This window comes from Osmerus eperlanus, chromosome 7 (genome assembly GCF_963692335.1).
Source record: "Osmerus eperlanus chromosome 7, fOsmEpe2.1, whole genome shotgun sequence".
NCBI classification, from domain to species: domain Eukaryota; kingdom Metazoa; phylum Chordata; class Actinopteri; order Osmeriformes; family Osmeridae; genus Osmerus; species Osmerus eperlanus.
Genome location: NC_085024.1, coordinates 17802281 through 17827072, shown reverse-complemented (window position 1 = coordinate 17827072; position 24792 = coordinate 17802281). Strand labels below are relative to the sequence as shown.

Sequence of the window (24792 nt, the reverse complement as noted above, 5' to 3'; positions counted from 1 at the left end):
TACTAGCCCATTATCCTAGGACACATCTTTGGACTAAACCCAATCAAAACTACAGCCAACCAGGCAGATACGAGTCGTCTTGCATGGTGTCGTGGAGGGTTCGGGGTGGCATGGGTGATGAACTCTCACCTTATATCAGACGGGTAGAGCTCCACTGTCAGCACGTCCAGGGCGTTCCAGGAGGCAATGCTGATGCCCCCGAAAAGACAGAGCAAAGCAATCATGGCCGACTCGCTGTTGCCGAACGACAGGAAGAAGCAGCTGACACAGGAGATCACACTGGAGCCAGCTGGAGAAACGAGAGAGAGAGACATTCAGAAAGACAAGAGAGAGAGGAGAATTAAATCCTTCTGTTTTAGATGCATACATGTGGGCAGTTGATGAGAGACAATCCATGTCAAATACTAGAATGACCAGGGAAACGGAGTTTGGTTTGCGAGTGGCCACGACCAACACGGGCGCACGTTTCATCACATGACGATCGCGACGCTCTTCTTACCCAACATCCTTAGGCGTCCGATCTTGTCCATGAGCAGTGCTGAGACGATGTTGCCGGGCAACACCGCCAGAGTGCCCAGGAAACTGACAAAGTAGATCATGTACGCATTGTTCTCATCACTGAAATCACTGAGCATGCAGCCTTCCTTGTTGTGGAGGAAAGTGCTGTTGACCAGTCTACTGTTGATAAGCCTGTACTTGAAGAGATCTGCAAGGGGAAATGATGGACAAAGAGAGGACGAGGTGAGAGAAAAAAAGGGCCTTGATCAGGTGATGTTAGAAGTGTGTGTTGTGAACGGGTACTTCTTAAGGAAAAGTTGATGCGGTCAAATCACTCTGATAACAGATAAGGAACAGTAAGGTTTCTGGTGTCACACGGGATGAAGACACCTAGTCACTGCCTTATTTCAGGTGTCCTAAATGTAGTTCAAATAGAACACAGCTTTTAAATGTTTTCATTTTAACACATACAATATGTAAATTGAATATTATGATTTGATGAAAGAGACCTCTTTGTGCAGAAACGTAACCATCTACTAGCCTCTAAGCCTTAGTGGGAAAGTAAACAAATCCGTTTCCAATTCAAATGCTAATCAGGAACTCCTGCCTTGCGTTGATGGCAGCTCTGACTGAGTTTGACTGGCATAATGACTTAAAACACCATGAGCAAGGAGGCTGCAGATTGGCCTGTGATGGTGTATGTGTGCACACACGCACAAGCTTGTCGAGCAAAATTGTTCATCACTTTTGAGTAAACGTACAGATTTTGTTGCTGACTCAACCATAAGTTGCCAAATGGATTTTTTGGAGTTGCCATTTTTCCTCCATTGTCATCAGTCTTAAAAAAATGCTCTATTTTTCCAGAGAGGAATTTACTTTAAAAAATCTGAAATACAGTAGGGTTAGACGTGATTGACAGGTATGCTGCGAAATAACAAAGGATTGGGTCTGTGTTGCTAGGATACGTCTCTCTGCAATGCTACATTTGGTTTAGGGCCAGTTGGTAGAGCGAGTGACAGTAATTGAGCCATTTTGTCTAGCATGAAGCAAAAAGGTAATTGGAGATGATTCTGTGTCTAAAACCCCTTTTCTTATGTTCTGTAAAAACTATGCTGTAAAAACACGTTTGAGATGGATTGTACAAATACATGTACAGTTTGTCATTGAAGAACTGCTCAAATGTTCAAATGCTGCTGTTCATCTAAAATAAGCTTTGATGGGTCATTGAGCTATGCATCTAATGTTGTTAACTTAACATTGCTAACATGTTAGCTGTGGTTACAAGAATTGGATGGAATTTATTTCACATTTGGTTTGGCAAGACCACAAGCCGCTAAAACCAGCAGTTAAAATCGATGTAAAAACAGAATGGTTCATCATCTTTGAGGTAACTCTCATTAGCAGAGACACAGATAATGATCAACTAACCTGTGTTGTAGAAGAGGGTGGCAATGAATGTGCAGTTTTTAAAGAATGTGTTGCTGGAGGTGATGTCTTCAAAGTAGCACTCCTCAAACAGAGAATCCTCAAACACCATGGACTTCATCTTCAGGTTCATGAACCTACAAAGACAAACAAGTCAATAGTTAGTTTGGGCATTCCACAAATGAACATTCATCTTTCATGTAAACAGTTATTCTAATGTTAAATCAGTCAGAATAGTTTGTTTTCTTCCTGGTAGTGGGCTGGAGTTACCATGGTGCCACTAGTGAAGGAAAAGGAACTCACTTGTTGTTAAAGTACTCTCCGTTGCGGTGCACCTGGTTCTCCAAGGTAAAGTTAAAAGTAACGTGTTCCACCTTCTCCTTGATGAAGACCTTGGTGCGAGAAGAGTACTCTTGCTTCTGAAGGTACTTGATCATGTCAGGGAACCACACAGTCAGACCGTAGTAGCTGGGAGCAGGCAAAGAGAGAGAGCAAGGTTGAGAACTATGTTTAGGGTAACCTAAAGGAATGCAACTTTAATTTCATGCAGCGATTAGTTAATGCAATTCTATTGGTATAACAGCACATGTTTACATTTACATTTAGTCATTTAGCAGACGCTCTTATCCAGAGCGACTTACAGTAAGTACAGGGACATTCCCCCGAGGCAAGTAGGGTGAAGTGCCTTGCCCAAGGACACAACGTCAGTTGGCATGACCGGGAATCGAACTGACAACCTTCGGATTACTAGCCCGATTCCCTCACCGCTCAGCCACCTGACTCCCGTTTGTGCCCCGGGGAGGAGGAGAGGAAGTGGGACCCACCGTCTCCACACAATTCAGCATCCTTCTTATCAGTCTTCTGATTTATTCAAAAGTCTGATCCGGGAGACTAGAGAAACAACTGTTTCTTGAGTGTTTACCTGAAGGACATAGAAAACCACACTGCCATCATCATGTAGGTGGTGCGGCGGTACTCAGGAGAGAAGATGGTCAGGAAGTTACTCCACACCTGCGTTGGGGTTCACACAAACAGGCACACAGACACCAAGACCATACAGAAAAAGCGTGAGACAGACAGAAAGACAGAGGACACATCTAATCCCAGGCATCTAAAAGTAAGCCTCCAGCACTAGGAAACACATCCTCCCACAGTCCCAGTTCAAGCCCACAGTAAACACTACTCGTCAGTCTAAGCACACAGGCACAGCATAACCCGTGAGCAGCAGGGTTTGTACTGTACATAAGCTGCGTATCCTGTCACGCATTCCCTGGTTTATTCGTGTACAGAGATACACCACATAAGCTCCAGTTTACAGGAATGGATAGGAGTCGTAAAAATGATTGATAAACTACATATCAACTTTAATACAACCCAAATGTATTTTGGATTGTCCACCATAAAAACTGGGAATTCCAATCCGTTAAATTAATAAATTCAGTATAAAAAATATATATAAAGAGCTCTTTGAGAAAATGAATCCTTCACTGCTTTTTACACTACCTGGTTGAAAAGGGCAGTCAGCTTCATCTTCCACTTCTGGTGCCAGGCAGTGCCCTCGCCCATGTCTACCAGCTCATCCATCTGCTTAACCGTCTTGATGGTGGTCACCTGGGAGATGACAAAATGGCCGCCCGTCAGCACATGTCAGGACTTATTCACAGTAAAAGCAATTTATCATTCAATAAGTTCTAAATATACGTTAAAAATTTAGAATGTTGAGCCAATAGTCAAATCTGAGGTAACATTGGTAATGATGTAGTATTGCAACCTACAGAAAAGACCCTCTCGGGGTAGCCCTTTGCCCTCATGTTGGTGTCATGAACCTGCTTCAGGATCATCCACGCCTCGTCATGCTTCCCGTTCTGTCAATGACAACATCACAAATCTCATCTTTACATATGAGAAAACTCCTTAAGTTGAATTTCAACACATCAATCTATATTTCCAGTGGAGAAACAAATTATATTCCACAAAATGCAAACACTGATTTATGTTCCCAATCTTTTATGACTGTAGTGGGTGGTTTAGTTCAGTTACCTCCAGGAAGAAGCGAGGGCTCTCGGGCATGGTGGTGAGGGCAGAGATGGCCGCCACAGAGGGGAAGGCACACACCAACACAAACACACGCCAGCTATGGAACTGATATGCCGAGCCCATCTGGAAACTCCAGCCTAAACGGCAGTGGAAAGAGTGAGGAACAATGGATGAATAAGGAAGGCAGATGCACTAAAGTAGTTTACCATTTTTACATTGGGTTCCTTAAGCTATAACTGTCTCAACTTCAGTTGTCAACCGATAACCAAAGCGCAGTTTCTAGATTTTGCACTGTACACACTTCAGTTACATCGTTATCCAAAGTGCAGTTCTCTTACTAATCTTTGAATAATTGGTCAGACTGACTGAATGCCATATGAACTGGCCAACCAGTACATGTGATATACTCACCATAGTGAGGGATGATGGCCCAGGCCATGGCAGAGGCATAGATGCCACCGATCATCCAGAACATACAGAGCCAGCTGAGGTGCTCTCCTCTCTTCTCCTGAGCGAGGAACTCTGAGTAGTAGGAGAAGACGATGGGGATCGAGCCGCCGATACTGAGTGTGGAGAGAGAAACAGGGGGAGGGGAGCAAGAGAGAGAACGAGAGAGAGACATGTAGAGTAAAAGACAGAAGGAAGGAAAGAAAGAAAGAAGGAATTACAGAATGACAGTAAGAGAGGGAGAGAGAGAGAGAGAGAGAGAGAGAGAGAGGGAGGGAGGGAGAGAGAGAGAGAGAGAGAGAGAGAGAGGGAGGGAGAGAGAGAGAGAGAGAGAGAGAGAGAGAGAGAGAGAGAGAGAGAGAGAGAGAGAGAGAGAGAGAGAGAGAGAGAGAGAGAGAGAGAGAGAGAAGAACAGGGGAAGTAATAAAGAGTGTGAGACAAGAGATGAACAGTTTCACAGCCTATTAAGTCACAAAACCCATTAGACTCTTTAAGAATCTGGGCCAGACTGAAAGCAATACTTTCATCAATAATGGATAGACCCCATACACATTTCATCATGTTTACTTCGCTTAGCAAGCTGGGACTACTTTCAGACTAAGAGTCAAACAGGGACATCCTAATTAATATCATAAGTTTTATAGCTAAGCGGTGAAGAGATCTCCAGGGTCTGGTGGCGATTCTGTGTCCTTACCCCACGCCGGAGAGCAGACGGCAGAAGAGGAAGGAGCTGTATCCTTGGACAAAGGAGGAGAAGAAGGCAAACACGCTGTTGATGGAGAGGGAGATGAGGAGAGTCTGTCGCCGGCCAATCCTGTCAGCAAGACCCCCCCACACGAATGCCCCCACCATCATCCCGAGATAGACGATCAGACCTGGGGGGGGGGGGGGGGAGAGAGAGAGTGAGGGAGAAATAGAGAGGAAAGGAGGGGGTGAAAGACAAGATGGGGAGGGGATGTTTGAGAAAGATTGAATCAGAATCCGTCCATACTTAAATAAGACTCATACAGTTTATATGACGCAGATACACTGGGGGATCTGGAGGACAAAACAAAGTACTGTGACAACTAAATGTTTGAAACTATTATTCCTATCATCAGTAGGAAATGTGTAAGATATCTCATCAACATCTCATGAAGGCTCATCACACCAAAATCAGGGTATTTTCCTTAGAGACATGACAACTTGATAACAATGAACAGCACCTCCCCACAAACTTAGACATGAATTGTGAGGTGTGACTCATAGCGAAGGCAGCGGCGCCAATCCAGGAAGGCTCTCCTTCACCCCTCACCGCTGCAGCTCACGGCCCCCATTGACTTCCTGTCATTGGCGTTCAAACTAGCTAAGCGCCCAATGATACGGTTTATTGGTGAGATATCTTTACTGAAATGTGTACAAAAAGTTTTCTGTGTAGATTTCCTGGTGATGTCTGTGTTTGAGAGTAGTTTATTGGTAGTGGGGATGATTTATAGATAATGAAAATGATGTGCATTTCTGTCTTACAGAGCATAAGCTAGTGGGTAAAGCTAATGGGTCTTTGCTAACACAATTCCTTATAAAGCTAAATTCTGTAATTTAGCTGGTGCTTTCAATGAATTCAAACTGGGAAAGACAGTCTAGATAATGATTATATAAATACCAATATACCAATTGAGCTTACACAGAGAAGTTCAAATCAGCTGGATATAGTGCTAATGCTCCCTAACCTAAATTGTGTAGCAACACAGAATCTGTCTGACTCATGGCAGCCATTTTGTGCCAGGACCCTCCCTAGCGGCACAGAAACCACCATGGAGCAGTGAAGAGTGATTGCAGGGAAAACATAATAGCCTTGTGCTAATGTGGCTAAATGGCTCCGGACTGGCCAGGCAGATAAGACAATGTGTGCTCATTCACAAAGACAACCAGGGCAAAGAGCTCACAATGGGTTGATCTGTTGCATCAGCTGGGATAATCCATCACAGGGGCTAACAAGCTAATTACCGGGATAGCTAAGGTGAATGGGGGGTTACATTGGCCAAACGGCGGAGTCATTTTGAGAAAGTGTTGAGCCAGTGTTGAAATAGCACAAGGCTAATGTTAACATTGATGATGCGTGCTGGTGCGTCACAGGTCTGTGTGACGTGTCGGCGTCACACAGTCCCTCTGAATGGATCCCAGAGGGCAGAGAGAGGTGAAAGTCTGCGTGCTGGTGCGAGTGTGTACGTGTGCATCTGCTCGGCCGTGCGATGCATTCTTGTGTATATGTATACCTTCTAATGCTGGCATTTTTTTTCCACTCTTGCTTTATCAAATGTTTGTCTTTGTCTGCGTGTTCTGGTAGATGATACGTGCATGTGTTTGTGACGGCCTCAGTGGGGGTGTCAGAAAGGCAGCTGTCAGCACATGTCCTCTCTCCCTTTGTCTCAACAATGGAGTCTGAGCAGCGAAGGGGAGCCGGTGATGACAACTGGGCTAGATAGCCATCGCCGCAATGCAGTAGCATTGGCCTTAGCCTGCGTGGCTCCACCAATCGCCCTCCGGTCTGTGGGCCACTGCTGGGGGAACTGTCCATGGTGCTGATTGGCAGTCAGCACTCACCCACACTCTGTCTCTTTGCTTCTTTATCACATTCTGTCAATTGTTGGCCACAGAGGTTATCCACAGCCAATGTCAGCACATCTGTGTGCAGTAAATAGTCTGGCCGGTGTGCCAGCGGAGGGACATGACAAATGTTAGATATTTTACTGCTTGGCTTGGTATGTATTAAAGATTAAATCTGTATTGTTGTGGATCTAAAAACAACATTTTCTTTTTTGCATTCATTCTTAATGGAGTGTTTTAATTAAGGTTGTTTTCCAGAGTTCAGTGGTGGTTTTGTTATCATGCTACCAACCCTAAGTGCTGTTGCTTAACCACAGATGCACTTTCTATCCACGATCTGTACTGTACCTTAAAGGCCCTGGGCAAAGGGGAGACTCCCATGGAGGAAAGAGGGAGGGGGGAGGGGAGAGAAAGAAAGAGAGAGAGAGAGAGAGAAGGGAGATAGACACTAGTGAAAGGCACAGTGAAGCAGAGAGTGGGAGAAAGGGACGGAGAAAGAGAGATATATGTAGAGAGAGAGAGATAGAAAGATGGGGGAGGGGCAGGGGGAAGGAGAGGTGGGAAAAAAGAGAAAGGAGGAGCCTCCAGACAGCTGAACACCACATCATTCAAAAGAGGAAGTGGGGGGAGGTGAGGAAAGGGAGAGAGAGAGAGAGAGAGAGAGACAGAGAGAGAGAGGGTGGAGAAAGAAGGAGGCTACAGTCTGCAAGCAAGCAGCCACACCATGATAGAACCCTTTGACGGGTCCATGGCTAGAGAGGAGGACTGTGAGTGTGTGTGCGTGTGTGGGCACACACACATTTCGTGAGCTTGTGTGTTTGTGGGAGTGAGAGAGGGGGAAGGGTACAGGGTTCGCTATTAATGGCCCTTTTTCCCCTTTCTGCGAGAGCGCACAGGGCTTTATGAGGGAGCCAGGGGCAGAGACTCCTTCAAAGTAGAGAACACTACACTGTGGCCAGCTGAATTAGTGGCCAAGCCTTCATCCACTTCGGAAACATTATTGGGCCTCTCTCTTAAAGCTGTACTGCTTCAATGTTCAGAAAAACTGTTGCTACCCGATCATACATACATAAAATATGAATGTTTCTCCTTGTATAAACACTGTAACTCCCCTGACAAGCCAGCTGGTACCACAGTAATTGATGGCTAAGATAAGCTCTGAACCTGTTGCCAAACTGTGTTAGTAGATGACCTTCTCCCCCCGCTGGCTCTTGTCCTCTCTCTATGCTGATACGTGAGAAACACTGGTCATGGTCCACCCCTTCTTTTACGCACTTTCTTGTTTCTCTCTTTCGCTACGCTTGACGTAGTAGTTCCACGTTTACGATAAAGGCCAGGGAGACATAAGGAGCTAAAGGTTCCTGTTGTCCTCAGGGACCAGCAGCCTAGCTATCTCAGAACAGCAGGCAGACATTTCTCAGACATCAAAAAGGCAACATAGTTTACTAATTTGTCTCGTTTGGATTTTATGGGGATTTCCATTGAAAAAACACGACTATGCTTAAAAATTCAAGTAGCCAAGAAGAAGGTCATAATGGCCATGTGGTGTGAGAGATGGAAAAGTTTTTGCTCATCCACAATGGAATCCCCCAAAACTATTGTGCAGTTAGTAGTGTACATTAATGTGTGGGAACGCACTTGTGTGTACATGTGTGTGTGTGTGTGGAATGGGTCTAAGTTCAGTTCAAATCTCTTGGACTGTGAAATCAGTATGACAGTGAAATATTTCTGCTACATGTCCTGCAGCTCTTGTGTTGTTGGGTGGCCACGATGGTGTACATCACAAAGATAATATGTATTGTGAGGGGTCAAGGGGAATCCAGGGTCTGGGGGCACCCTCTCCTGGGAGGTAGGCCTAAGGACGCTTAATTGATGGGATCAAGTAAACAGGTGTGACTCATATTCCTGATTGTGCTTGCTTTAAAGGTCCCGATTAGATGAAGGAAAGGGAAGAGTGGAGCCGGAGATATACTCGACAGACGTTGGTTGAGAGACCGCCTGTTATTTCGCCGATTGTTGGTGTTAACTTTGTTTTGACGTAGAGTGTTTAATTTACCGTTTTTGGAAATCCTAGTACGGCAGTGTGCCTTCTAGTGTTCTGGCTCCTCTGAACCCAAAAATATAACCGAAGTGTTGCTGCAATTGTCCGTCTCATCGTCTCGTTTTTGCTGTCCTGCACTCGGGGGAAAGTATTCGGTGACGGAGATAGCAAACCGTCACAGTATATATTCCTGTAACTATGGCCACCATCCACCAAACAGCGTCACCCGTTCAAAAAGCTGAGGATTCAATACAAGGACAAATCAATGACAAGTTGAATCCTATTTTGAGCACCCGACAGCGCATACCGCATCTCTTTCTCCAAATTCACCTCTCTGAAATGAAGAAGCCCATGCTGAGTACGGCAGGGGTGTATATTCTACAGGCCATTACCGTCCACACACACACGCGATCGTACTCAGTGCGGTTCCGCAACAGTGCGTCAGGTTAAAGAGGCTGGCACCCTGACAGCACTAACAGCGGCTTCCTGACGACAGTCCTCAAAGGGAGGGAGGAGGGAGGAGGGGGGAGCCCATGGGCCGCAGCGTGAGCACAAGAGGCACTCCAGCATGAGTCAGGAGTGTTGTGTAACGGGGCAGGGACTAGGGCCCTCCTCTCCTTACTGGTTCTCCCAGTCAATGCTGCACACACAAAGACACACACACACACATACACATATATATACACATACATACTCTATATACATGCATACTGTACTGTGGGCATACACACACACACACACACGCACGAATGAGCACACCACGATCCATCAATGCCCATTTGCATGTCAGCCAGTGAGCATATATATGAGAGAACACACACATTGCACACACACACTGCACACACACACTACACACACACACTGCACACACGCAAGCCTGCTTCGTTAGAAGGAGGCGTGGCTGGGGGTCCATACATTTTCATTTGCATGCTCACATACAGTATAGTCCAGCAGAGAAAGACACATATCGGACGCTGTACACATTTGCACAGCCTACAGGAAAAAAAAACAAGCCAGTTTCAAAAGAATAGCAGATTATACATCTCCTGCTTTTATAGGAATGAATGATTGAATGAAAAACAATACGTTACTGATCAAATAATCATGTGATATATATTCTCCACCTGGGAAGAGAAATATCAGTCAGCTTCTAATATTAGCACGTTGCCAAAACATGATACCCCTTTTAACACTGAACTGATATTCAATACTATTATTGAATATTATATATATTATATAATATACTATTATACTATTATATTATGCTTTATTGAATACCACTCTCCCCTACATACAATTTAAACAGCACAAGCAGGCACACACATTGCGTTCGATGCCTCTGAAGGCTTTCGCTTTTTGTTAGTTGTGTCCTTGCTTAGCAGCCAATGACAGATGGTATGTTAGGCATGGAATCTGATTGGCCCCCAGGAATGGTAGTGGTCACATGAGCACTCGGCAAACTTCGGCATCACACTTTGTAGTATCAGGGGTTCATGTCTCCAGTTGGCATGTATGGCTGGATGTGAACCAATGAAGCCAAATCAAGACATCTCCAAGTAGCAAGAGATATTCTTACATTCTGTGTAGTGAATAATATGAAATGTGAACCGAGATATCAAAAGGTATTTGAAAACAGGCGAGAAACAAGTCGTCAAGAAGTAGAAAGGGAGATGGATCAAGACAGTCAGAGACAGCTGGAAAACAGCCAGCAAACAGCCAACAAAACGACACGTGTGGAGAAATGGGAATAAGGAGCAAAGAAAGAGAAAGCAAAACAGACCCCAAAATAGAGAGCCACCTTAAAACCTCATTACAATGCCTGCAACTGCAAGTCACGGTTCAGAAGTTCATCGACGAACCGGCCCCTTGCTGAAAGGACGAGTTCAGATGGATGGGGTGGGGAATGCTGACTAGGGCTGGGCGGTATGGCCTAAAATGTTTATCACGGTATAATTCGTAAGCACTGACGGTAACGGTATATATCATGATATATTAGTTATTCTTAAAATGTCATGACAATCCACACCGCACCGCAGCAGCTAATCTACCGCACTCAAACGGATTTGGATTGGGTAACTCCGGTGTGTCGCATGAGTTGAATTTTCCAAATGTTGCAATGTTTAATTGCCATGCAGACCGACTTCTCAGTAGCCTACGCGTTCAACAGTAGCCTACGTTTATGGGATCGCAAGAAAACTCTGTAAAATATTTGTTGTGAGTTAGCTCGAGCTATAAACAATTATTACATGGCTGAAGAGGACACTTCGTCGCGTCACCGGGGGGGGGGGGCTGGTCATGTAATGCATGCCGCACTATCTGATCAAAATGACATTTCTCTCTACAGTCAGAGCTCGCGCAAGAAGGTGGAACGTAAGGGAGATACCCTTTCCAAAACTTATAAGGGCGTAATAGTTTGTGAAAGACCCAGAGAAACACAAATATCTGACGAGGCAAAATCCCGGACAGTTTTGGAATCCCTGCCCGACGCATTTTTTAGGTCTCGAAAAGAGGACATGTCCGGTTAAAAGAGGACGTCTGGTCACCCTAGCTGAATGGCTACAATAAACATTTCACGATTCTAACCAACCTGGCATTGGATTTGTCAAATGCATTCTGGTAGATTGTTCATATTCGCGCACATGCATGGCTTTGAGGTAGTGAAAAAGATAGTGTTTCCACCTTTGGATAGCACAATTCGACGACACAAATTACAGAGCCTATAGGCTACTGTTTGTTGGTCGATGTCGGATAACCGGTGAGAACTATCACTTGACTTATATTTTATACCAAACAGAAACACTTAACTTAATACATTTATTAATATATCGTGATATCCATGATATGGCAAAATCCATATCATGGCACAACGCAATACCGGTATTCGCGTTCATACCGGTATACCGCCCACCCCTAATGCTGACACGCACGCACACACTCACGCACACACGCACGCACACACGCACGCACACACTCACGCACACACTCTCTCTCTCACCCACACAGAGCCACCTTACCCAGCATTCCTTTGTTGGGCTCGGACAGACACATGTCCTTCTCGGCGCTGGGCAGCACGAAGCCCACCACGAAGATCTCCACGCCGTCGGCCATGAGCGCCAGGCCCAGCACAAAGTAGAGCGTCCACTGGAACTTGCCGTGACCGCACTCCTGCAGGATGGTCTCGTACTGCTCCGCCAGCTCCTCCTGGTCCTTCCGGCGCTCGCCCTCGTACTGCGACAGGTCCCGGAGCTGGGCCTGGGCGTCCGCCACGCCGTCCGCGGGGCCCGTCTTGCCCGACTCTGCCCGCGGGATGCCCTGGTACTCGCCCTCGTAGATCTCGTCGTCTTCGTCGTGGCCCTCTGTGGAGTCGCTGTGGCCGCCCTCGTCGTCGTTGGCCCGGCTGTCGTTGCGGTAGTAGCCGCCGCCGTCCTGATCCTGGGCTCCGGGGTAGTCGTCGTCGTCGTCGTCCTCCTCGAAGCGCTTGTACGAGCGTTTGGTGTACTCGTCGGCCATTTTGTCCACTCCCCGCCCAACCTTTTTGCCCGCCTGCTTCTTGACCACTTTGGCGATGTCTTTGGCGCCGCGGATGAAGTCCGTACGCCCGTCTCGGTACGAGCCGTCGTCCATTTTTGGATGTGGAGCTGCTTGGTTTCTGCTAGGAATCGGAGGGATCAGGAATGGCCCAGGCGCATGAATGGGCAATGTGGATTTCTATGGATCTGGAATTCAGCACCCCGGACAGCTCCCTTCTTCCTCTCTTGACTCGGCCAGAATACAGAGTTAGGGCAGCGACCTACGGAAGATAAAAAAATAGGTGTTGACACAATATATCAACTTTTGCAACCATCACTTTCTTTTACAACGTCTACCATTTCAAGACCTACAAACACAGTAGAACCAGTCATCCTTGATCTGCTTTTTTTATGTTCCAATTACATTTGTGGTTAACCCAGGTAAGAGGACATTAGCTAAAGGATGGTTCTTAATATTCACATCCTTTCAACCACAAATAACTGCCATAGCCCAGTTGCCGAGCCCACCTTATCGGATGTATTTATCTGAGACTTGATGACAGTAATGGGAGGACATGACAAGGAGCCAATGTCTTGGAGTGACGTCAGCTTGAGTTTGTTTGTGGCCAGCAATCACTGAACACCTCTCTACTACCAGCCATCAATCTTGACTTGAAAGGGTACTCCAAACAGTTTAGCATTAATCAAACCTTAAAGGGAACATACTTTTACAATGGCAGCTGCCACCAAGATGCCACACACCATAGTAATTGGAAAACGTTTACTGACAATCTGGGTGCCAACAGTATGAGGATTGAAAGAGATGAATGTCTTACTAATGCAAGCAAAGCCTTTACTTGCATGTCATGTTTTCACTAGTCTCTCAGACAGCTTATGTAGTGAACATTGGCATTTTGCAAAGAACCTTCCCCTTAAACAAGCTCTGCTTGGCACTCAGTGAACCAACACACATCCCCTACACACAAACACGTCTGACTCTGGGTGTAGCGATATCTTTCTCTTCTCTCACTAAATGAGTGCTCCTATCTCCATCTCTGCAGCATCCATCTTCTTCCCACTGTCTTCCGCTGCATTTCACCTTCCCTTTTCTGCCACAGTCTGTGTCTCTTTCCTGTTGCCTGCTATTTCTAGACAGGGTCACTGTTCCCCACAATTATTCCTCTGTTGGGTACTTCTTTCCACTGTCTTTTTGTTTTGGAACTGTGCTAACCTTTCTGTGCTGCGCTTTGTAACCTTGCTGCTCCATTTAAGAGCCTGGAGAGACAAACATCCATCCAGAAAAATATGGCAGAAGAACTGGTCGTTACCCTTAAAAGTGTCAGAGCAGAGGGCACCTTGACACACAAACACGGCCATAAACCAGAAATATTCGAGCATGAGCATTAAGCTTCCTTGACTCAAAACTGACACCTGTCAATGTTTCAGCAGTAGCACCAAACTGACCGGCTTCCAGTCTCTGACAACAAAAGGAAACAAAATGAGGTGTGTTAGAGGCAGTGTGAAGCTAAGTGTTTCCCTTGAAAGGATGGTATAGGGATGTGGCTGTCTGTCACTGTAGGACTCTGTTGAATTCTCTGAAGCTTTGAAGCAAGCAGCTCAGAGAACCTCTGCAGGAGAGGAGAATACTGAAGACCTGAGGAAGTTACACAGCCATGCTCAATCCTACAACTGCACATACAGTATTTATACTGTCAAACTGTTCATATTCTGTATATGTGTCAAATAACTGTTCCCAACTGACTATAGTAAGGCTTACAGGAAAATCTTGTCAAAGGATTTGAATGCAGTGAATCTGGCACCACATGGCAGAACCCAAAACGATGACTTTGAGAAAGACAAAAGAGGAGATTGAACATGCTTAACCATATATTTACAATTTCAGATTGTAATATCAAGAATAATAGGGAACTATAATAAGGACATTTGACATACTGACAATTCCATGTTGAGACTGTACAGTAAAGTTTAACGGTCTAACTGCTGAAAGGTATTGTCATATAATTGTATTTTTGGCCGGCAATATAGTAAAAGCTGCTTCTTGTTCCAGGTGAGCAGGGGAAGAACAGGGCGCGGTGTGCACGTTAACACGCACAACAGACAATAGAGTTAACAGTGTTACACCTTTTAATGGAGGACACCAAACAGAGATTAACACCACACGTGTTCTTTCCACCATAGGGACGTTTCCCTATGTACACCCATGAGAGAATTCCCACAGACTTTCCCCTTTTCCAGGATCGATCATGTTTGCAATAAATGTAAACATACAAGGCCTCTTGCCTCCAGCAATATTTCAATTCCATTTCTACGACTAACACTCTCTAGGGAATTTGTAAAAACAAACATTTAATTACAAACTGGACACTGAAACCATGCATGCATTCAAGTAAAGACATTTTAACCTCTTGCATGTTTAAATTTGTTGCTGATCTTACCAGCTTGAGGATAGGATTTCCAATGGCATTCTCAAATTGAACTTTTTGTGGTGCCTCAGCCAAAGAATTTGCCCCCCTCGTACTATGACAACTCCTAGATTTATCACAATGCGCGTCACAATCTGTCACCTTCTTTCATATGCAATTCATAACTAATGAGAAGACCAATGTTTTACCAATTAAATTCATCCAAAAGTTTTGGCACATGGAGAAATGAAAATGCCACAACAGTATCAGATAAACAGAAAATGTGGAGAGGGGCGAGCACTGTGGGGTAGCTTTTAATACCTGTGATGTGCTCCCTGCAGACAGCAACAGGGGTCTGCAGACAGCAACAATATTCTGGCCAATATCACAGAAATCCGAATGATAAAATCTCAGAATCCAGGAAAATCCTAGTAAACGTTCTACTGTATCAGTGAATGCTATGTGCAATATCATGATGAATGAGCATTCATTAGCACACCATGCAATCATCCCACTATCATCATCAGCAGTGTGTATAGGATACCAAGTACAAATAGGCCTACCAACTCAGGAAGGAAATATTTGATCAACAACACAGCTGTGAGAGACTTTATTAAGTGTGACATTGTCTACTATAGCCCATGCGTGTAGCTTCCCATTTATGTATTTGCACTTGTTCTGTCCACTACACAGCAAAGTATTAGGCATGCTTCAGGTGTCACTGCAGTGGTACAGCTTGATTTCAACATAAATAGAGGAACTTGGGTGAGATGGTTTTAGCAAGACCTCACAATCGCTGCCTTGGAGATTTGATGATAAATCCAAAGAACTGTATGGTAATGATACACACCAGATACAAGGAGGACAGGTGTGATATTACCAGTTACAGAGGCTACAGAGTTACACCTCAAATTGTCTATCATGAAGTGATAAAGCCATTGTCTTAACAAGCAATGAATGATTATGCTCACACAGTAAACAAGAGAGGCTTAATACTAAACAGACCGCAATAATGTTGATAGGATAGCAAAGTTATTCTAAAATGAAGCACATCTCCTAACTATCCTGGCATTTTTAATGAAGTGTAAATTGATAATAAATGAACTGTTTAAGAGAGACCAGCTAGAAAGCCTGAGCTGTCGTTTGCCATTGATGAAAGACTTAATTATGTAATCCAATTTCCTTCTAGTGAACTGAGGAGATGCCACAGGGTTAGTTGTAGAGCTTCTCCACACCCGCACAATTCAGGGCAGGCTAACAGCAGGCCAACAAAAGAGTATGGTCAAACAGGAAGTAGCCCTCCCGGAAGCTAGGGTAACATTATCTAGCTAGCATGTAAGACAGTTGGCACACTAACGAAAAAAGCATTTGCTATATTTGTTAGTTGGAAAAGGGTGGTAAATTACATCAGACAAAGGAGCAAATTATAAATATAGAATTTCACAATCACTATACATATATTTAAATGCAGCCTGTTGTTCAATTTGCCAATTCTAAGGGTGTGGACACTTAGATGAATCAATAAGTACATTTTTGCATTTGATTGACAGCTGGAAACATCCTTGTTTCAGAAGTAGGGGGGAGACGAAATCTGATTGCTTAGAGGTAGTTATTTGAATATGGACCGGGAGGAGAAGATAACCCCTAAACCGAGTTTACTTGTTTGATTTACCGTTCTGATAGAAATACAAAATAGATGCAGGAGATAAAATGGAAATGTCAACAGCAATTGAACAGTCCAACCATTTGAAATGAATGAAAAGGAAAAACACCAGCTAGTACACAGAGGCACAGAGAGCAAGTCTCTCCTTCCTCCACTCCAAATCATGACCTCTGAATAAACTAGCTTTGACAAGATACCACAGAGAATTTCTTGGAATCCATGGTTGAAATAATTTCCTTGACAGCATGGCTTATCTTCCCATGGTATTGTTACCTGTGTTAGACGATGCCGTCTAAGCGTGGCAAGTCTGTTTATCAAGAGAAGCTTGGCAAACGTTAAGGTAATTTATGAGACGATCCACAATGATTAAATGAACTAGAAAATCAGAAACACTGTCTTAAATAAACCAACTGAGTTAGCCAACATTTAAATCAAGCTCAGCAGACTTGAATGAGAATGAGGACTTTTCAGGTTGATCTCATGCTTATTCATGGCAAAGGACTGAAATATGGAACGCCTAAGAATTCTATGCCATTAGAAATTCTGTCTGCAAAAGAATTCTCACGTACACTCACCCTCTCTCCCTCTCTCTGTGACATATGCACACAACACGTCAGAAACAGATTGTGCTATGCTCTGGCAGCTGGTTGGCCCTTTTGACAGAGGGATGAGCTATTGCTATAGGGTCACACCTGCTCAGAGAGACTGGGCAAGTCAACCAATGGAGAATAGAGAGAAGCTGATCTGATAACTGATGCCATGATGGGTCTGCAGTATGGGTGTGTGATTCAAGTATCTTGCAGTTTAACAAGGAAGCAGCACCAGGGAATGGAAGGAGTGTATAATATAAGTTGGTTTGGTTAATGCAGAGTAAATCAATGTTGTGAGTATGACCACAAGTAAAAGTAGAAAAATATATACATACGCGAACCATTTACAACAAATATAGTCTCTGACAGGTAGTGTCTACAAAATGAATTGTGAAGTGTTGAGCCAAAAATATGAAAAAAAGAAACGTCTAGAAGATCAAAGATGGTAAATGCATTCATTTAAAGTCGCCTCCCATTAGTTAGCAGCATCCAATTATCAACATGGATGACTCACTTCTGTCTGCTAATAATACCCCAACTGTTCATCTCTCTCTCACTCTTTCACGCTTTATCTCTGTCTCTCTCACACACCCACATACACCCCCCCCCCCCCACACACACACATAAATCTCATCTGACACCTGCATCACATCACCCTTTTTGTATTGGCCGTCTGCCATTTCAAACAACTACAAACGTCTGTAATGGCTCCCATGTGGTTGTTAGGGTGGGTGGATTATTCGTCTGATCCCAGGTACATAGCAACAGACTGAAATGGACACTGACTGTCAAGCCATGTTTGGTCCTTTTTTTTGATAGCTTGTTCTCAACATTTGTGTTTGCTATCTTTATATGTGTCCATACATTGCACAGTATGTATAGAAAACTGGGGTTTAGTATTCAGAATATAGCAAACATTGTTTTGAAGACTTAAATTGTATATTGCTGAACAGGTGTGCACATCAGCGCACTTCAGATGGCAGAAGGTAACTGTGTTTGAAGTGGCGAGAAGGTTCTAGAGGGTGAGTCACCATGGTTGCAAGCGCAGAGCTGCTAATGAAATGCAGCATTGACTAGATTTATTCAACACCTTAGATTGGTGCAATCTCTAAGTCAATCAAGGAAAATTTCAAGTGCTCATTACCAGCCTTAGCCACAGTAATGTAGAAATAGATTTGCATTCAATGATGAGGTCATTAGGACGATCATTGGCTACAAACAGTTTTAAAATGGTGGCTGGAAACCACCGGAAACAAGTTTAGCCACTCCAGGGTCTGATGAGTCTTCAGTATCCACGCTAGAGTCCACAGAAGTGCAGCTCAAGTTCAGCTAAGCTGTAGCCACAGCAACAACTCACAACTAATGAGCTGAAACACAAAAGAAAACGTCTTCAACTGTTTGGTGTCCAGAATACAGACTCTGTGAATACCCATTATGCCAAATCAGAATATGAAGTAAATTGTTTAACAAGCTAAGGTATCTCATTTATGAGGCAATAGTGTCTTCATAAAACGGATTTATAAGTAAATATATTCTATATTGCCCTTTTCCAAGTAACTTTGTTGCCAGTCCAGTGCCTCACATAAACACATAGATTACATCGATACAGTCAACACAACAAAACTAAATGACACATACTAATAAACCTAGAGCACTTTTCCATATATAAGTTACCAGGGTGTTTTGTTTTATGATATAATGGCAGAGGGAACAAAACTTGTGTCATGGCGTGCCCGTTTCCAGGCCATGGATCTGTATCTGCCACCTGATGAAAGCAGTGTGAACAATGGTTTTAGGGAGTGAGTGCCTGGAGTGCAATGGTTCGTGTTCTGCATGTAATGGCTTTTCTGTTGCTGTCTGAGAGGTTGGAGCTGGGGAGGCCAATGATTTTCGAGGCATGTGTGTGATACGAATGAGTTTGTTCATATTGGAGACAGTTAACGTGTCGAAGAAACCGAAGGAACAGTCGAGGAGAACGGGTTGAAGTATGCTTCTGTAAGCAGCTACAGGGGGGGGGGGGGGGGGGGGGGGGCAACAGAAAGTGCTTTGAGGTTGCAGATGGCAGAGTGTCTTTGTTGTCATCTCTATTATGATCGCATTCAAAGTCAAATGTGTGTGTGTGTGGGTTCGCGTGTGTTTTGGTCATGCGCCTTGGCAAGGCTGTGGCGTTATGTGTGCAGCAGCACACCATGCTAGGCCAACTCACCAATCTGCTGGCACACAATCTGTTTAAAAACGAATTGCAACTAATTCAACAAACACCTACGCTGGTTCCATGCTCCCTGGCCACCATGTGGACACGCTCAGACGAAGGACGAGGGTCATGTTTACGTGGCCCTCTCCTGCTGGCTCGACTGCACCATAACACGTGCAGATGAGCACCATGGCAAATCTTGATTACAATTAAAGAAAGGTACTGTAGGTGGAAGAAAGTAGTGAGGCATGTGGAAAGAGGTCTGAAGACTCCACAGGGATGCACACACTAACACAGACACCCTTGATTTCATATCAATCTATTCCATTCAAAGCCAAACACAATGTAAGAGTTTACACTCATATTTTTCGGGTAGCTAATTTGGTTTATCAAACTAGTTTTCTTCCTCCATCATTCAGTTACAAGATAATTGAGTGTGAACCTTAAAGGGTGGGCTGAGTGACTTGAAACATCCATAAATTATTCATGCTCAGTTTTCTGGCCACAAGGACAGCCGAGTCATCCCTCAGTGATGATATATGGCCAAGCGGGTGATAAACTCCCAATGACAGGACCTTGAAAAAATGTATTCCGTTTGTGGTGGTGAGATACCTGGGTCGAAGTCTCACAGGAAAAGGCTCTCTCTATTTATACTTGTATACACTGTGTTCCTGCCAGCTCCAACGCCGTACGGACCACCCTTGGATAAGGACAGGACAGCACAAAACAGAGGGGGAGGCTTTTCATTCAAGCCCCACCCCACCCAGACATAGTACAGCCCGAGCATACAGGAGTCCCCTGTAGGGTAGAATCCTTAAATGAGTCACGTCAGCATCCCTTGTGTGGGATCTCTCAGTGTACACAGTCACCCCGGTCGCGCTACAGCAGTTAGCAACACCATGTCAAGCAGTGTGTCATACTCTCTGCAGCCATTTTGGTTTACTCACTGCAAAATGGATAGTCACAAGGAAACTGATGCATCTAGTGTCCACAGTCTGATTCTACTGGGAATCATTTCTTTTGGCAGGGAGAAAATATTATATTCACAATGTTTTGTTTCTTATTTTAGAAATGGCACATGTACAATAAGATTATAAACAACACATTAGTTCTTTTAGTTTTATTTATTGGACAGAAAAGCAGCGGTAGTTTTTCCATATTTCGCTGCACTAGTAATCGAACTGCCTATACAGGTTTGTACTTAAATTATATATTTGAATACAAAAACAAAAATACAAATGTATATTAAAGGAAAGGTGATCATGAACAAAGTTATGGTTAATCCAATTCTGTGCTGTACATTTTATGTAAGTATTGAAGTGTCCAAATCAGCTAATTCAAGCTGGATCAATGCTCGCAGGCATGAAAATCTGACCTCTACTTTAAGCGGAAAAACTGCTGCTTGGAATACTCAAAAACAAAAACATGGTAGAAAAGGAATGGGAGTGTCCTGAACAGGTGGATCAGTCCACATGTTTGGTGTGTGACAGGTTTGGATGGAATCCCTAGTCTCATAAGTGATTTTCATAGCTATCCTTTTAAAACAGGCCTTTAAAGTAGGTTACTTTTGAATCGCTAATAACATGGTGGCCAAGCCACCAAAGGTAAAGTTTCTTAACATGAGCATATGGGGAGTCAGGTGGCTGAGCGGTGAGGGAATCGGGCTAGTAATCCGAAGGTTGCCAGCTCGATTCCCGGTCATGCCAACTGACGTTGTGTCCTTGGGCAAGGCACTTCACCCTACTTGCCTCAGGGGAATGTCCCTGTACTTACTGTAAGTCGCTCTGGATAAGAGCGTCTGCTAAATGACTAAATGTAAATGTAGCATATAGAGAATGGCACATTGCAGTGCCGCACCAGAGCTGAATTTCTCCAACAGAACCAAGAATATGCAGCAGGGATTACAGGAAGAGATTATGATGCTGGTCTCACTATGCAGATATTCTTACCACTGCATTATGTGGACTCTATAGCAAGTAGTCTTCCCTTAACAATTGAAAATATAAAGTTGCAATGTAGTCCATCATAGTTGTGTGCAATTAGACAATTTCTAATTCTGTACCTAACTTTCTTGTTTTCTTATGTACTGGAGATGTTTGTTGTGTGACAATAGATGTTTCCAGAACCGTTTACATTTTTACCATTGAAAATTCTGTTGATCTGTGCCATGAGCTACAGGAAACTACATAACAGTGAGACCGATTGAAAGCAAATGTTCTGTCATTCAAAGATTGATGGTTGTGTGTTAGACACAAATCATTAATCAAGCCTCCATCTTTCAGAACACCGGATGGGAAAGGCAATCGATTATCTCCATCACCAATACAGCAAAGTCAAGTAACTATGTTGAATCTGCCAAAATAGTGTAGTTGGTGATAGACGGCAGGCGTGCTTTAGTCTGTGTTTATGTGATAGCACCTACTGTTAAACTGACATTAATATAGAGCTATAGATACTAGATTAAAGGAGACAGGCTGTTTCATTGGTTATTTTAGGGGTCTGTTAATTCACTGAGCTTCAGCGCTCCTTCCTTCTGCAGAGGCGAGTTGGGACTTGTGACAAGGCTAATCTCGGTGGCAGGCCCAGAGCACAGCCTAATCATCAAGGGGAGCAGGCAGACAATGAGAACACCAAACAGACCAGCACCTCTCTCTCTCTCTCTCTCTCTCTCTCTCTCTCTCTCTCTCTCTCTCTCTCTCTCTCCCCCCCCCTTTGATGGCTAAGTGTGGAAGCTGAAGCAGTATTTAGGAGTGATGACACTTCATGTTTAAGGGAACTTTAGAACGGATTCATTACTTGGTATCCCTTGTTGCTGCCACAAAGACATCTTGATCCTTCACAACCCCGTCATGAAAGGTGTTGGATGTTAATGATTGATTTGTGCCACTGTATACTGTAATGCTATAAGAATATATGTCCATCCTTTTTGCTTGTCCAACTTTCATGACTTGCACTGTGTATTCCAATTTGAAGAAGGTTAATGGTAGAATGGTAAATAACTTAATCAATGAAGATAATCAGAGTGAAGAGTGTCTTGGCTATATCATGTCATTCACAATGTATTCAGTCTTTGTACACAACACTCGATACAGATGGTGTGTACTGTGCACAACACCTATAGTACACAATACACACCATATGATGAGTACACTCAAGGTTACACTACAAGGAGCAATATGGCACCATCAAAGTAGACAAATAGACTATGGACTGACAAAGAAGTAGGTGCATGGTTAAAGAAAACATCCTCACGAAACACTGAATAACAAGGTGGTATTGCAACAGGGCAACAGCAAAAGCTACAGTAAGTGTCTGGGAAATATGTCTCGGCCTATTGGAAACATTAACGATACCTGTCTATTTGGGAGTCTTCTCGTGGCCTAAAAAGTGCAGAAACTAATGCAGAGGTATGGTTTATTATCAAATACATGTAACTTAATACTTGAAATGCTGTGGATAAGCACAGTCCAAGATTGCAATATACATTGTACATAAGTGGACTGGGTGTAGCTAATGATCATAATTTGTTCAATATACCAATGCAAAAAGGTTGTCTTAATACGATAGCCTAACCGTTTTCAAATAAAAAGACGCCTATAGGTCATGGGCTGCGTACGCGGGTTGACTCCTTGTTTGAGCTCATAAACACAGGCCTATAAGAATCCCATTAAATCAACCCATCCGTAAATGGATTGTAGCTTTACTTTCCCGTGGCAAGGTCATTGTGACAGAACTACGGCACCAATAGTATAAAAAGAAAAAATGAAAATAAGAAATGTTCTCGTTGAGAAATAGCCTACGATTGTCAAATGTTGGCCTAACGTCGTATGTCCCTGGTGAGTGAGAGTTCTGCAAGGTCATTTTGGCGCGTTGAAATACGCAACACAATACGCGGTCAAAACCTTATGCCACTCTCCCATTCGATGAATGTAGACTACAAAAATACCGGTGTTCAACGGTCGTCTGAGGGGTGAATATATTAGAGCAGCAGTATGAGAAAGAAGGATGAGAGTAATTTTAAACAAACGGCAAATTCCCATCAATTGAATTACAGGATCTGTGTGTAAAACCTCCACTCCAAATGGTCTATTATTGCTGTAGAATCTACAGTGTCATTTAATCAGGTTATCCCTGTTTTAGAATATGGTTGTAGACTAGCCTAATGGCTGTGATGTCACTTGATGTTTCTTACGCACGAGACCCCCGGGCCACAGAAAAAAAGACAAGGAGTGTATATTGGTATATTCAATTCTTCATGTCTGTGTTTAGTTTCAACGCAGATGTGTACAGCTGATGTGTAGCATGTCTTCAATTGACATTTGTTAGGTCGATTGGTTCATTTTGAAAGGAGGGTGGTGGTCCATATTGGACCGGTCGAAGGTTGCTGTATTTGTACCGCTCATAAAAGGCTACTGTATCCTCTTAACTCTCTTTTAACACTCTTGAGAATTATAAGAGCTCATAATCACATTATGTTAAAAAGAGGTAGGCCTAGTTATACCTATTAACGCAGCATACAAGGTAGACAACATTATATGAAAACGACGAATTCAAATCCTTACCTTGAGTGAAAAGAGATCAAGGTGTTTCCGGTTTTAAACCTTGATTTATATATATATCTTTTTTTAATAGAATGGCACTCCGTCAAAAAGCAAAAGATGTAAAATCCGGTTGACTGAAAATTGGTCCGTAGTTGTTCACCCAGTCCCTGTGATGTGCACCAGGATGGCTGACGTAGTAGGCTACGAGCGCAACCCTACTACACAGCATCCTTCTTCAAGCAACCCCCTCCTCTCTTTACTTCCATTTCTCTTCTCGCGCACACCATTCTGGGAGAGGGGACCAGTGTTTGCTTGACGTTGGACGTTTGAATATCAAAGGACTTAGACTTTGACTCTTAAATAAAGTGGTAGTATACCCTACTTTACTTTATTGCTGTAATATTTTGAAATGGATTGTAGGCTATATAACCTGTGCATTTCTATTGATGGCAAATGGATTCGACTGTCATTTTTGCCATATGCACCAAATGGTTGGTGCAATGAGCTGTGCACGAGATGCCTCTCCCCACACGTGCTGCAGCTCGTGTCTATAATTGGCCATGAACATTTCTTAGTGTGTGTGACATTGATTTGGATGATTCAAGTAAAGTAGCAATGGCTTCAATAAGATTCTGTATGCATTACATATGTTTTATACATCCTATCAATTGTTAATCCAGCAGATCATATCTGATTAATATTAGGATGATAATATTAGGATTCACCTCAGTGCTAGACACAACATTGCTAGAGCCACCACTCCAAGATTCCGTAATATTTTTTATCCCATAGTGCTATCTAAAAACACCAACCCAACAACATGTCCTATCACCTGTCA

At 43.7% G+C, this 24792-nt stretch overlaps 1 protein-coding gene across 1 annotated transcript in view; it reads right to left on the bottom strand.

The window, feature by feature from the left end:
* Positions 1 to 24187, bottom strand: part of sv2a (synaptic vesicle glycoprotein 2A) — a 28812-nt gene extending 4625 nt beyond the window's left edge. The window contains exons 1-12 of the mRNA XM_062465433.1: positions 23976 to 24187; positions 12049 to 12824; positions 5102 to 5282; positions 4372 to 4523; positions 3964 to 4097; positions 3699 to 3788; positions 3427 to 3534; positions 2846 to 2934; positions 2227 to 2391; positions 1927 to 2060; positions 500 to 706; positions 130 to 289 (exon numbers count right to left, since the gene is read on the bottom strand). Of these exons, the coding sequence (XP_062321417.1) occupies positions 130 to 289; positions 500 to 706; positions 1927 to 2060; positions 2227 to 2391; positions 2846 to 2934; positions 3427 to 3534; positions 3699 to 3788; positions 3964 to 4097; positions 4372 to 4523; positions 5102 to 5282; positions 12049 to 12658 (2030 nt within the window). The 5' untranslated portion in view covers positions 12659 to 12824; positions 23976 to 24187. The remainder of the gene's footprint in view (positions 1 to 129; positions 290 to 499; positions 707 to 1926; positions 2061 to 2226; positions 2392 to 2845; positions 2935 to 3426; positions 3535 to 3698; positions 3789 to 3963; positions 4098 to 4371; positions 4524 to 5101; positions 5283 to 12048; positions 12825 to 23975) is intronic.
* Between the last annotated feature and the right edge of the window lie 605 nt (positions 24188 to 24792).